The sequence below is a fragment of the Humulus lupulus genome, chromosome X, assembly GCF_963169125.1.
Source record: "Humulus lupulus chromosome X, drHumLupu1.1, whole genome shotgun sequence".
NCBI classification, from domain to species: Eukaryota; Viridiplantae; Streptophyta; class Magnoliopsida; order Rosales; family Cannabaceae; genus Humulus; species Humulus lupulus.
Window position 1 is genome coordinate 190,676,558 of NC_084802.1, and position 14,447 is coordinate 190,691,004.

At 35.7% G+C, this 14,447-nt stretch overlaps 1 protein-coding gene across 1 annotated transcript; it reads right to left on the bottom strand.

Annotated features, from left to right (window-relative positions):
* Window positions 1-1,144: 1,144 nt before the first annotated feature.
* LOC133806542 (uncharacterized) lies at window positions 1,145-5,301 on the bottom strand. The gene is made up of 2 exons (XM_062244630.1): window positions 4,944-5,301; window positions 1,145-2,004 (listed from the first exon to the last, which is right to left on the bottom strand). Exons 1-2 carry the CDS (start codon window positions 5,299-5,301, stop codon window positions 1,145-1,147), a joined length of 1,218 nt encoding a protein of 405 aa, XP_062100614.1.
* Between the last annotated feature and the right edge of the window lie 9,146 nt (window positions 5,302-14,447).

Here is a 14,447-nt window from a genome sequence, read left to right on the forward strand (position 1 = left end):
AAAACAAAAGAAGATCATCAGCAAAACAAAGGTGAGTAAGAGCCAAACTCTTACATCTCGGGTGGAATTGAAATTTGCTGTCTTTTGTTATCTTTTTTAAGATCCGGGACAGATACTCCATTCCAATTACAAAAAGAAGAGGTGACATAGGATCTTCCTGTCTCAAACCCCTCTTGGATTGAAGATACCCATGTAAAGCTCCATTAATGCAAAAAGAGAACCGAGGAGTAGTTACACAAATCATGATCAACTCCACAATTTTTTGGGGAAAGTTCAAAGCTTCTAACATTTCTTTAAGAAAATCCCAATCAAGAGTATCATAAGCTTTCTGAAGATCAATCTTGAAAAGGCAAGCCGACTTAGCACTCCTTCTATCATAACCCCGAACCATATCTTGGCAAATCATGATGTTGTGAGCAATTTTCCTTCCTTTCACAAAGCCACTTTGGTTTTCCGAAATGATGTCAGGAAGAATATCTCTAAGTCTGTTACAAATCATCTTAGTGGCTATTTTATACATCACATTGCAACACGCAATAGGTCTATAGTCACTAACTGATTCGGGACAAATAGACTTGGGCACCAAAGTCACTGTGGTAGCATTAATTTCTTTTAGAAGCTTCCCTGTGTTAAGAAAAGATAAAATGGCCTCTTTAACCTCCTTACCAGTTATCTCCCAAGTATCTTTAAAGAAGGTACTATTATATCCATCAGGACCTGGAGCTTTATCATTAGGAATGGACTTCAGAGCCGCTTCTACCTCTTCACCAGTATAATCTCGAACTAGCCAATTCGCTTGGCTTTGACTAATCAAAGTTCCCTCCTAGACAATTATTTTATGCACCCTTGTTCGACCTTCAATTTTAGTACCAAGCAAGGAATCATAAAACTCAAGGAAAGATTTAATGACTCCTTCTTGATTGTCCACCCAATTTCCATTATGGTCCCGGATAGAATAAATTGTGTTCTGTTGTCTTCTAACTTTCAAGCTAGTGTGGAACATTTTAGTATTCTCATCCCCAGACTTTATCCAATCTACTTTAGCTTTTTGGCTAAGGTATTGGATATAATTCTTGTGAGCTACTGAAAAATCTTTTCTACTCTTTATTTCTGCCAAAATCAGCTCGCTATTACTAGGATCAAGCTATAATTGCTGCTGAATATTTAACAAATGCTGGTAGGCCTCCTTCTCTTGAAGCTCTACATCACCCCTGCCTTGCCTATTCAAACTCTTCAAGCCAAACTTGAGCTGTTTTAAAAGAAACACCAGCTGATACATATGAGAACCAGCAACTTTTTCCTGCCAAAACTGCTTCATGACATCAAGAAAACCATTCAAGTTCTTCCAAAAATTAAAATACCTGAAAGGTTTTTTGATATTCTGCATGCTCGGGTAAATTGTAAGAAGAGCCGGGGAATGGTCAAAGTCTCCTTCAGGAAGAAAAGAGACTTCAGCAGTGGAATATGTGTCTATCCAATCCGAGGTAGCTAAAATTCTGTTGAGTTTAGCATAAACTCGGTTTTTACCATCTTGTTTGTTATTCCACGTGAAGAATCTGCCATTGTATTTCACGTCTTCTAAACCGCATTTATTCACATAGGTCTGAAAAGGAATCAATTCATTTGCATTTCCTCGATATTCAAGCCTCTCTTCCGGATTCAACACCGCATTAAAATCACCTCCAACTATCCAAGGAATCTTCATACCTTCCGAGATGGTCACCAGATCTCTCCATAAAATTTCTCTAGTTTTGGAGTCATCAGCAGCATACACTACAGTTAAAGCAAAGCTATGACCTCTTTTAGGCTTTAGAACACAGTGAATAAGTTGGTTTGTACCACCTTTGATATCCACTTCAAAACTATTTGGATTCCAAGCTATGATAATCCTTCCATTAGGATGATGAGCAAGATTAGACGAAAAACACCAACCTTTGAACATTTGTAGGTATAAGGCTCCCATTTTGGAAGCCTTAACCTTTGTCTCAAGGAGCCAAATAAATCCTATATTTTTATTATGAAATTCTTTCATAACATCAATTTGCTTTGAGGATTTATTGATGCCCCTTACGTTCCAAATGAAGAATTTATCCATTTATTGGTGGAGGATCTCCCCCTCCATCAATAATGGACTGCATCTCACAAAGAGCATTGCCCACTTGTTCTTCTTGAATCGAAATCTCTTCAAGAACTTCAAAAGCGTTACTCGTGTTAACTTGAGAGGGCCTTGCTGTAATGCCCCAAACTCCAGGGACCGTTACGGTGTGCCTTGTAAACAGTGCTAAACTCACTAATCGAGTCATTTGGCCAAAAACGTGTAACTAAGTATGATTAGCGGTTTAGGGATCAAACATTTTGGTTAAGATGTAACGTTTCACTAGAACGTTTAATATATACATTGGGATCCCGAAAATATAATTTCAGAGTTTATTACAGAAAATATTTACAACAGGCCGTTCTAAGCGGCAAAACAGGGTTCAACCCTAGTTCCACTTTAAACCTTGGCCGTGGCGGACGAGCAGCTGCATATGTACACGTCATCACCTAAGCTCTCCAACTCAAGGATGGTCCAGCTTCCTCTTGCCTTTACTTGCACCACGTAGCACCCGTGAGCCGAAGCCCAGCAAGAAAACACAATAAAGCATCATATAATATCAACAACGATCATAATAACCATTCAGGACTATCAGTCCAAGCAGATAGGCGACAATAGCCAAAAGTCACAATAATGAGCATCGCTCCTTCTAGCCATGTGACGACAGGGTCACCAGGGCTTAACTGATAAGTGATCTTTTCATAAGTTTGATTAGGACAGGTGCATGGTGAATGGTCACCAACATAACCTTCCTCCTGACTCTAGAGTTGTGCTATGGACAACATCCCTTAGCCATGTGACAAACAGTCACCGGGGTCATATACCTTGGCTATAAACATCTGGCCATAGACCCGACAAGCGCTTATAAATTCTTCGACCTTAGGGTCGGTCTAGCATTAATGCCATAGAGCCATTCAATGCGTGATTCTCGACTTTAGAGTCAGTCCCTGACTAGTTAGTGTCAATCACAAGTAAGACATGCCACAAACCATATATCTCATGTTCCGTATCCATAAACGAGGCATTTAGCATGCTTACTAAACAGGTATCAATGCTATTAGGGCCATGCATAAACACAGAGGCTTAAGCTCTGAACGATATCATACTCAGTATATAAAGCATGTCCCAATCACATGTTTCTCATGCATCATATGCAATAAATCCAGCAATCTAACATGCACCAATAACAGCCATGCATGTCACGTTTAATAGTCAACCAACATGCATCAAGAATAGCCATGCATGTCATACATAATAATCAACTGACATGCATCAAGAATAACCACGCATGTCATACTCATTAATCAACCAACATGCATCATAATAACCATGCATGTCATACATAATAATCAACCGACATGCATCATTAATAACCATGCATGTCATACATAATAATCAACCGACATGCATCAATAATAACCATGCATGTCTCATATACATAGGGCGCAGTTCTCTTACCTCAAAGTCGAGCTAGAACGATTAAAAGAACGATTCTTGAGAACGATCAACTTTTAGTCCTTTAGCGGTCACCTAGTCATAACCAAATATAAGGTATCATCAATAAAAATGATCAACATAAGTTTCCAAATCAATATCTAGCCTTCGGGACATCAATCCCCACTTAACCGGGTACTAGGATCAACCCTGAGGCCTTAAGCTAGCATCCCTAGGCCAAAAACCCATTTTTGGCCAAATTTGCCTTGATGGGCCGCGGCTCACCATAGCCATGCCGCGGCTCATCCCCCTGACAGAGGCATAATTGCCTCAGAAACCATCGTAGTCCGCGCCACACAAAAGCTAGGCTGCGACTCATTACCCTGACAGCCTAAAAACCAGCAACGCACCAGCGAACTCCCCTGCGTTTAACCAACCCTTCAAATCAACTCAAAACCTCTTCCAAATACTCATTTAAACCTCCAAACATCATCCATAACTCCCCCTCATCAAAACTCAAGTTCCCAAACTCAAGAACTTCCATTAATTCAAACTTTCTACAAGTGATTCACAAGGCAAAAGCTAAAACTCAAAACAGAGTATGAACCAGAAATTAATGGTAGAAACTTACCCCAAACACGATTTGAATCCTTCCCAATGGCTGAACTCAAGATAAACCTCCCCAAGCTTGACTCCCTAGCTTGCTTCCTCAAGATAGGCTCTCAAAGCTTAAAGAAGAGGGTGAAGGAGGACTTATACGGGAAGGAAGGGAGAAAGAGAGGATAGGCTCTGTTTTAATATCAATCCACAGCCTTCCAAAATTCCTAAGGCTGATATAAATCCTTAAGGTCAAAAGACCATATTGCCCCTAAGCCAAATAAACCCCTTTAAAGGCTTCCAAGGGTAAAACCGTCCTTTCCTGCCTATCTCGTTAATTATAATTAACGCTCTCCAATTCCCGCTATTCTCAATATTCCCAAATACCAATAAATCATATCCTATTACCCTTTAATTCTCGGTAATGCTTTAATCACTAATTTCACCTCGAGACTCACCCCGAGCCCCGAACTTAAACCCGTTATGACTAGACCGAACACTTACATCTCATGATCGTCTCGTGTCGATTAGCTCGAACCAATCCACCTTATAATGTGGCTATATTTATTAATCACAACCATGCACCCAAAATATACAATTACGCCCACAGTGGCCAAATTACCAAATTACCCTCATAATTAATAAATTCTCCCATATGCATGCATCCACCATCATATAATAATATAATTCACGTAAACATACATATAATCATTAAATATTATAATAAATCAATTATGGCCCTCCCGGCCTCCTAATCAAGGTCCTAAACCTTATTAGGAAATTTGGGGCATTACACTTGCTATCACCACCTTTTTACCTTTCACTTTTTTAAATCTCTGATCATCCTCTGTTTCTTTCTCAGGAGGATTTTTCACTGTTTCTGTCACCTCTTTCGGCTTCCATATTTTCTTCATTTGTTCCACAACTTTTGCCTTCTTACACACATTACTAGTATGGCCTATTCCATCACAAGTAGCACACTTTTCTGGTTTCCATTCATAAGAAACCTCCAGATAAACTAGACTCCTTTTTTCATCTTCAAATTTGATCGAGTTCGGAAAGCCTTTAGAGATATCCATCTCTATTAAAACTCGAGCAAACTCTAGTTTATCTCTATTCATAGTAGCTTGATCTTGTTTGATCATCCTCCCGAGAGTGGTCGCTATTTTCCCCATTGATCTTTCCCCCCAGTACTTCAAATCAAGCTGTCTGAGTTGAACCCAAACGGGAACTTTCTACACCTGTTCCATGGTAAATCTAACATCTGGATCCCAAGCCTTCATTATAAGAGGCTTCTTATCAAAGAATTGATATCCGCCTTTAAGAATACCATCCCGATCCTCAATCGAATGAAATCGGACCAAAAAGACTCCATGAGTTAGTAGACTAACTCTATCATTATTCTTATTTTTCCAGATTCTTTTCAAAAAACCCTCTATAACATGTATAGGAGGGTTAGCTCCTAAAACATAGCAAACAATGGCAGAATTCCAGTAATTAATCTCATCAGCTATATCTTCATCTATAATCTTTGCACAACCCCCAATTTCACTACAAGAAAAAACAATATTCATAACACTTAAAAACTGCTAACCGGGAGTATTGATAACGCTTCTGAAAATGCTAACACAGCCCCTGTTATTAGAAGTCATATCTTTTCTATAACAGTATTCGAATGTTATGTTCAATGTTATCTTAAACTATTCAATAACACATTTTTAGTTGCTATAATATTCAAATAATAACATTTTGTTAGAGTATCTGGTTATAAATTTGAAGTTTAATTTTATACTTTTTGCATAACACTTTTCAACTGTTACATTTAATTATTTTGATAGCATTTTTAGTTTGTTATATTATATAAATCATAACAATTTGTTACGCTTATAATATGTTTTTAAATCAGAATTTTATTACTTTAGTGTGGATAATATATTTTAAATTATTTTTTGATAAGTATACTTATATGGTTTTTTTTAATTAAAAGATTTTCATTATTGTATTTTGAAAAACAAAATCAAAATTAATCATAAAATGTAATTCTCAATAGATTGATAAACCATAAGTATTACATTAAACAATAACTAATTCAAACCATGAATGTGTCTACTTCATGAGATTTTAGTTCTAACTTAAATTTGAAAGCTTAACATAATAAAGTTTTATAATCTTGAACATTTTTTACTTCAAACTATAGTTCGGATGATGTTGTTGTTGCTGCTGCTGATGTTGTAGCTGTTCTTAAGCTTGTTATGCTTGACTTTGAACCCTAGATGGTGTACTAGTCCTTCGAGGGAACTTGTTCAAACTCTCTGAAAAATAAATAGAGAAAGATAAGCAGCAAATATAAAACTGCATGCTAATAAGAATGAAACTATTCTCATAAGAAATATAATCCAATAACTGAATGAACTTGGTTGGCTCAAGTTGTTAAAAGACATTGAGAGAATACAATATCATGTCAATGTTTTGTGAGGGAAGCCTCCATGAATTTTTATTGTTTATTTATTATTAAATTATGTGGAGGAGAGTCACTCATGTTAGACAGCTAATAAATTATTCGGTTGATCCTTTGTTGGAGTATAAAGATTGACCTTTCTCCCAAGAAAAAAATTGATGAGTTGGCCACTAGTGCAACTTCACTTGTAAACTAACATTAACATTTGTGTAACAGATTTGGCCATAACAGCATTTTCTTACTCAAATTCCCAAGCTATTTAACTTTCATACAAATCCCTCGACAGTATTTTATTTAAAAAAAAATAAAGGGAAATGTGACATGCAAATGGCAGACATTAAAAGAGTAAAATAACTCAAATATCAACTGCAAAGTAAATTTCACATGTCATACACATAGACTTGAAATTAATACATAATAAATCATATTTTTTTAATGAAAAAACTATAATAAAACTTTTGGCAAGACGTCTTATGGTCCAAAATACCATTATCAAACAGCAATCAAAATACCATAATCAGAAATAAATCAAAGATGAACCAAGACACCAGAGACCAATAACATAACAGAAAACAAGGCTCTCCCAAAACAGAAAAACAACATAAACAACTTTATACAATTGAATCACCTGAAATTGATCAGAACAAATGGCATAGGATTCTTCCTCTCTATGAGGGAAAACAAAATCAGAAGACAAAAGAGAGAGAGAGAGAGAGATTTAGAAGAGATACGTACCATTGAGCCTACACCTCCCCATTCCAAGCCCTGCCACCATCAAACCTCACAACCACTGGTGCACCTGCAAAACATAAAGAAATAAGCATAGCTAAGTGTCTAAGTCATTTGTAATTTATATTATGCACCCAAAAGCAAGCAATTTCTTCCACAGCAATTTCAGCCAAAAAGCAAGCATTCTATAAATGAATAATAAATGATAGTATTCTCATAACATTACATTATAATCAGAAAGATGCTACTTTAGAAGATCATGAGAATCAATGGCTAGTTAATTACTTCTGATTTCAATTAAAAATGCATTCAAGCCACTCTTTAAGGCACCTTCTTTTTCCAAGTATTCTACATATGAATCCAAAATATCTGTGTAAAATGAACCTCTCAGTGGCCTTAGTGCTTTTTCAGAAAGCGAAATTTATGAAGGCATAAATTGTGTGCCTATATATCCTAGACTAATTTATACACTGTAAAACACGTGCATATCTTTTTTTTAAACTTTGATTTATGTACAAGAATATCTCAACACAGTAGAAACAGAGGATTGACTTACAACCAACAGCCTGTTGCCCAAGCTTTGCCATATTCCAAATCTGCACTATGTGTACCAAATTTAGTAGAAAACACAAACAATTGACATGTCACATGCAACTAAAATGTAATCAAGAACAAACCTTCAGCGATGAATCTGAAAATCTAGCAGCAACCAATGACCCGTCAGGGGATATAGTTGAACAGTTTAAACTAGAAAAAGAAAAACCGGAAGATAAGAAATTGAGAATTTTTTTTACTAAAACAGAAAGATAATGTTGAACCGAAAAAAAATCGAAGACAATACCCATTATGTGCATTTATAAATGTATAAAAACTAACGGATGGCAGAGCAACACTGCTCAGCTGTACATGGTTTCTCAAGTCATCAAGTATAGACTGCTCAACCCCGACTGAACTAAAGCAACAAAATAAAAGATTAATTAAATAACCTATATCAAAAGTTAACATTACAAAAGCAGTGGTAGATTTCCCTTTTTTTGCTAGAATAAACATCATAGGTATGCAAACACTAAGACTAAATCCCTTTGAAAGACCTCGATTGGCAGAGAGAATTAAAACTGGAAACAACATATTCCATCATAAAAAGATCTATTTAAACTATCGAGAATAGTCACATTCACACAAAACCAATATACATAAACTATGTTCCTCAAGCTATACAAAAGCTAAAAATATGCGTCCTCATATCTTACGGGTTGAAAAAATTACACTCAAACATCATAATCATGTCGTACCAAAAAGTAATTTTAGTGTCCACATCATTATGTCAACATCACATATTTAATTTATCTCAGTTTCTCCAAACATTTACTCATCAAAATAATTTGAAGCCCTGCATGGATTCTATGCTACATTACCCCCAATTAAATATGTGGAATTTCTAATAATAGGCACATCCTAGGTCAAAAATACATAGATAGAAAGATGTATAAATTACATAAGAGAAAGAGGGAGAAAGCGAAAGAATACATTGTAGGCAAAGGAAGCTCTGGTTTGACTCTTGGTTCCATAGTTACAATGTTTGTCTCAGGACGAGTGGCTTTCCCTGTTGCTCCCGTTGCCTTGTCTTTTTTCAGCTTTTTAACTGATGAGTCCTGCTTTCCTCCTTCTGCTGATCTTTTCTGAACACACGAGTTAATATTAAGCATCACAAGAGTGGATGCTAGATAAATATCCTATAACTAGACAGTCACAAACACAGTCTAAACAGAGGTTACACAGATATGGATAGTAAAAGAAATAACCAAACATTTTTGTACCTTATTTTCCTCCCACTCCGACTCTTTAGTTTCTCCTTCTGCCTTTTCAGAATCAGAAAGCAAACCCCCAGTCTTTTCCAAGCATTCTTCCAAAGAGTCTTCCAGCAACTATAAAAATATGGCAACTACTTAAATTTCCTATTACTAACAAACATATATGGGAAACTGTCGTATAGAAAGAAAAAAAAAACCTCTTTTAGGCTACTAAATAACTCTCTGTAGGTTGACCAAGTTTTAAATAATTAATTTAGAAAAGAAGAATGATGCTTATCACTCCTAAATAATTTTGAATGAAAATGAAAAAGGGAAAAACATGTGATAAATACTGAGATCAGAAGACAAATGAAAAAGGAATGAATAAAAGACATTTAGATTCCATTTTAACTTCAACATACCAACATGAATCAATGGATCATAAGTGTAATACTCAGAGCACAAAGAGGGGGTAACAGAAAAAAGCAAACCCGATTGAAACAAGATAACTTTGTTGACTCACCCCCCAATGTATTTCCTTTTGATTAATCTGATTGACTGCATCCTGGCTACTTCCAGTCAATGTAACAGCCTCCGCATCATCAGAAATTGAGTTGGGCTGTCCAGGAGAAACTGCAAACCAGTACACATGCATACATTACACATCATATAAAAATAAAGGAAGCATTTTTACATAGTGGTAAAAGAAGAAACGTGTACCTTGAAAGTTGATATGCTCATTTGATAATACCAAGTACAGTGGTAGATTGTGACTTATGCAGAAATTGCAGAAGAAGCTCATAAGAATACTGAGAAGACAACAAGTCATGAGTTAAAACAGTAAAATAGAATAACAAGGCCAAACAACACAAATACACACACATATATATACATATACATTGATGATCTGATATGAAATTGAAATCTAAAACCAGTTTTGATACACAAATCTTAAACAAAAGATAAAACAAATTCATAAATATGATACTTGCAAATCAAAACATATAATAAAATCTATCATAGAACAAACTCATGGCTATGAAATATAATCGTAAATCTGAAGCAAAAAAATAAAACTCGTAGAAAAATCTTATTGAAACCTATAAGATTATTAAACACACAGTAATTAAAATACCCCATACTAAGCCTTCGACTACCATGAACCAACAAACAGCAACAAAAATAAGTTGAGAGGAAACATACCAGATCTTGCCTTCGTCGTGTGCTGAGGAGAAGAAGACCCACGCAGTGTCAAACCCGTGACTTCGCCTTTGCCTCTGCCTCCGCCAGGCGCCGTCACCTATTCTTCCAAGAGAGAGTGAAGTGGGGATGGTTTCGAAGCAGGAGGGCGTGAGTAGAAAAGAGAGGCCCCGAGGTAGCAAAGAGAGAGAAAGAACCAAAGAAAAGAGGTTGAGGGGAATCAGGAAACGAAGAAAAAGAAGAATAATGGATTGGAGTGAGAGGAGGAGAGGGTGGCGGCTTAGGGCTCTCAGATTAGAGAGAATGAGAGTGTTGAGTAAAATAAAAAAATAAAAATAAAAAGTAAAGGCATTACTAATTCACATGGCACCAAAAGTTCCCTCCGTATATTTTAGAGCTAAATCATCAATAACACTTTAAAAAATATGTAATATCTTACCGTAATATTTAATCAAAGTTCTTGTAGTGTTTCCCCCATAACTTCTTTCTCAAAATGCAGAATAGGAAATTTCTAGGGAGAATTCTTACCAGTAGTGTTCTTCGAAGCATTAGAAGCCCCCATTACTTCAGCAAAGGTTGCTCGAATCTCAGATCGCTGAATGATTTCACGTTCACTGGATCGTGGAGAAAGAATTATCCCAACTCCATCATCTCCGATTGCAGTAGTTATTATCAGTGGTAATTCTTTCCCTAAATCCAGATCGTTCTCTGAATCAGAGCATTGCAGTTCCTCTATCCCCAAAATCTGATCAATCTTCTTTGTTTTCTTGATTGAATCATAAGAACTCAGTCCTTTCTTCTTGGTTCCCTTCTTAGTAGCCTGAATTTTCGCTGAGTCCTTTCGTAGTCTCGGTCTCCCTGCCATGGCGCAGCTCAAGCCCTAACAGAGCTTAGAGAGCATATGTGTCTTGAAACTTAAATTCATTCGGCTAGCGTAATGTTGAATAGCAAAAAAACTTTAAAAAAGACTATGGCCTGAGGCAATTAACACTGCCTGTCACATAATCAACCGTGTGTTCTTAAGACCAGGTACTCGCAAAACTCTATATAAATTTTGGAAAGGTAAAAGACCTAACGTAAGTTATTTCCATGTGTTTGGTTGTGTGTGTTACATCCTTAGGGATCAAGAAAATATCGAAAAATTTGATGCCAAAAGTGATGTGAGTGTTTTTCTTGGTTACTCCATTAACAGTAGAGCTTATCGCGTATATAACATGAGAACTCAAATTGTGATGGAATCTTCAAATGTTGTTATTGATGATTTGAAAGATTTTTCTGAATATTTTAGTGAAGAAGAAATTGAAAGGTTAATCGATGAAAACACTCAAAGAGAATCATCTGATGTAACTGGAAGTGATTCTGTGCCCACAGTTTCAGAAACAGTTGTAATAGAATACGAATCTCTTCCAACAACCTATGGACAAACAGTGAAGGAGGGTCTAGAAATTATCACAGACTCAATTCAGAGAGAACCTTCTACTAGAGTAAAAAAGAATCACCCTACTGACTTCATTCTTGGTAACATTGAGGATAGTATGGTCACACGAAGAAGGTATGTGATTCTTATTCAATTTGTGTGTTTTACTTCATCGTTTGAGCCTAAAAATGTGAAAAAGGCTTTGTGTGATGAATCTTGGATTTAAGCAATGCAAGAAGAGTTGGAACAATTTTCTAGAAATGATGTCTTGAATCTTGTTCCTAGGCCTAATCACACCAACCCTATTGGCACCAAATGAATTTGTATAAATAAAACCGATGAATTTGGTACAATAATTAGAAATAAGGCTAGGCTGGTGGCACAAGGTTACACACAAGTAGAAGGGGTAGACTTTGATGAAACCTTTTCCCTTGTTGCTAGACTTGAGTCAATTAGGATATTGCTAGCTGTGGCTTGCATTGTTGGTTTTAAAGTATACCAAATTGATGTCAAATATGCATTTTTGATGGTATATTGAATGAAGAGGCATTTGTTGAACAACCAAAGGGTTTTGAAGATCCACATTTTTCCAATTCATGTTTTTCAACTAAAAAAGACTCTCTATGGTTTGAAACAAGCTCCCAGAGCCTGGTATGAAAGGTTAACTCAATTTATTGTTTTAAATGGTTGTAGGAGAGGAGTTGATACAACTTTGTTCATTAAAAACGTTGATTCTGACATTGTTATTGCTTAAATTCATGTCGATGATATAGTTTTTGGTCCCACTTCTAACACTTAAGTGCAGGAATTTGTTAAGCAAATGAAATAAGAGTTTGAGATGAGCATGGTAGGGATATTAAATTACATCTTAGGATTGCAAGTCAAATAGACAGAAGATGAAACCTTAATCTCTCAAAGTAAGTATGCCAAAAATTTGGTTAAGAAATTTGGGATGGAGTCTGCTAAACATGCCAAAACACCAATGGGAACCATGGTCAAACTAACCAAGGATGAAAATGGTGTAAAGGTAGATCCAACACTGTACAGAAGCATGATTGGGAGTCTTCTGTATCTCACAGCTAGTCGACCTGACATTAACTACAATGTTGGGGTGTGTGCTCGATATCAAGGGAATGCCATGGAATCCCATGTGATAGATGTACAACGAATCATTCACTATGTGAATGATACTCTTGAGTATGCAATTGGTACCCAAAGGAAAAAAATTCGAACCTTGTTTGTTTTAGTGATGTTGATTGGGCAGGCAATGCAGATGACAGAAAAAGTACAAGTGGTGGATGTTTGTACCTAGGAAACAATCTGGTTTCCTGGCATAGCAAGAAACAAAATTTAATTTCCATGTCAACTGCCGAGGTTAAGTACAGAGCTGCAGGAAGCTGTTATGGATGAAACAAATGATGACAGATTACGAGTTTGATCTTGATACTTTAACTATTTTTTGTGATAATACTAGTGCAATTACTATCTCAAAAAATATTGTTCAACACTCTCGCACTAAATAGATTGACATTCGTCATCATTTTATCAGGGAACTTGTTGAAAATAAAACTTTGGTCTTACAATATATTGAGACTGACAAACAAATTGTAGATATTTTCACAAAAGCCCTTGATACGGTCAGGTTTGATTTCCTCAGGAAATCCTTGGGGGTTTGTCCTAATTAAATATTGTTTGTGTTGTGCGATATCCTTGTGCTACAAAGTGTTGCTTGATGTCGACTTGTTCTTGTCCAAAGAGAAAGTCTCAAACATTATCGCAAAATGTATTTTTACTACTTGTTAGAATTTATAGTTAATATATATCATGCATATTTTTTTCAACAAAAAAAAATCAAAATAAATAGTCCTTCCAGCTAATATTCTTCCAAATCAATCTGTGTTTATAGTGTGTGAGCATATGATCCTTAAAGGGTATTTTCGGGCTCCAATTTAGAATAGAGCTACCTGCACTGTTATGTGATTGCTATCTTTGAGTAAGTTGGAACTATGTAACAAAAATTATGTAGAAGATACTCTACCCTGATAAAGGATACCTTCAGTGTAGTGTGAAAGCGTCTAATTTGGGTACTCTTTGAGAAAAATGCTAAAAAATTGCCACATAGGGCAATGACCCTGAAAAGGCTAAAATTTCCATACAGGGCAATGATCTCTGCTTTCGCAATCACACACAAATGTGAAAGATATACTGTTGGCAAAATTTATAAGACTCATACACACTTATTGATTTGATAAAATATTTTTTGTGACCGGAGTAAATATTTTGTGAAAATAAAAGCATGATTTATATTAAATATATTTTCTAACCATATAGTAAAAATATGTTATGAATTAATGTTTGTTACTTTCTCCAAGGACAAGGCACGAAGACATTGGCTACAATTAGACTGAGATATTTTTGGTGCTTTTTATATTTTATATAAAAAAATAATAAAAAAAAGGGATGGAATCCAATTCTTGCGTATCAAAAAGAAAAAAAAAAGGGCAACTTGTTACATTTTTTTTTTGTGTTTTGTCTCTTAAATAATTATTTTTGACCAAAAGTTTCTTTTTTTGGGTTGTTTCCCAATTGTGTTTTTGTGTAAATATTGAAAGTTTGTTTTGGGATATTGTCAGGCACTTTCCAAAAGTGTATATTTACATATATCTTAGAAAAAGGAATAAGATCAAATCCCTAATTCTATCATTCTTCATATACGACCCACTAAGG

Excerpts from the sequence above, each read along its gene's own strand:
- LOC133806542 (XM_062244630.1), bottom strand. The coding sequence starts at position 5,301 with ATGGGGAAAATAGCGACCACTCTCGGGAGGATGATCAAACAAGATCAA. Across the intron at positions 2,005-4,943 it reads GAGATTTAAAAAAGTGAAAG|GATTTATTTGGCTCCTTGAG; the intron begins GTAAAAAGGTGG and ends ATAAAAATATAG.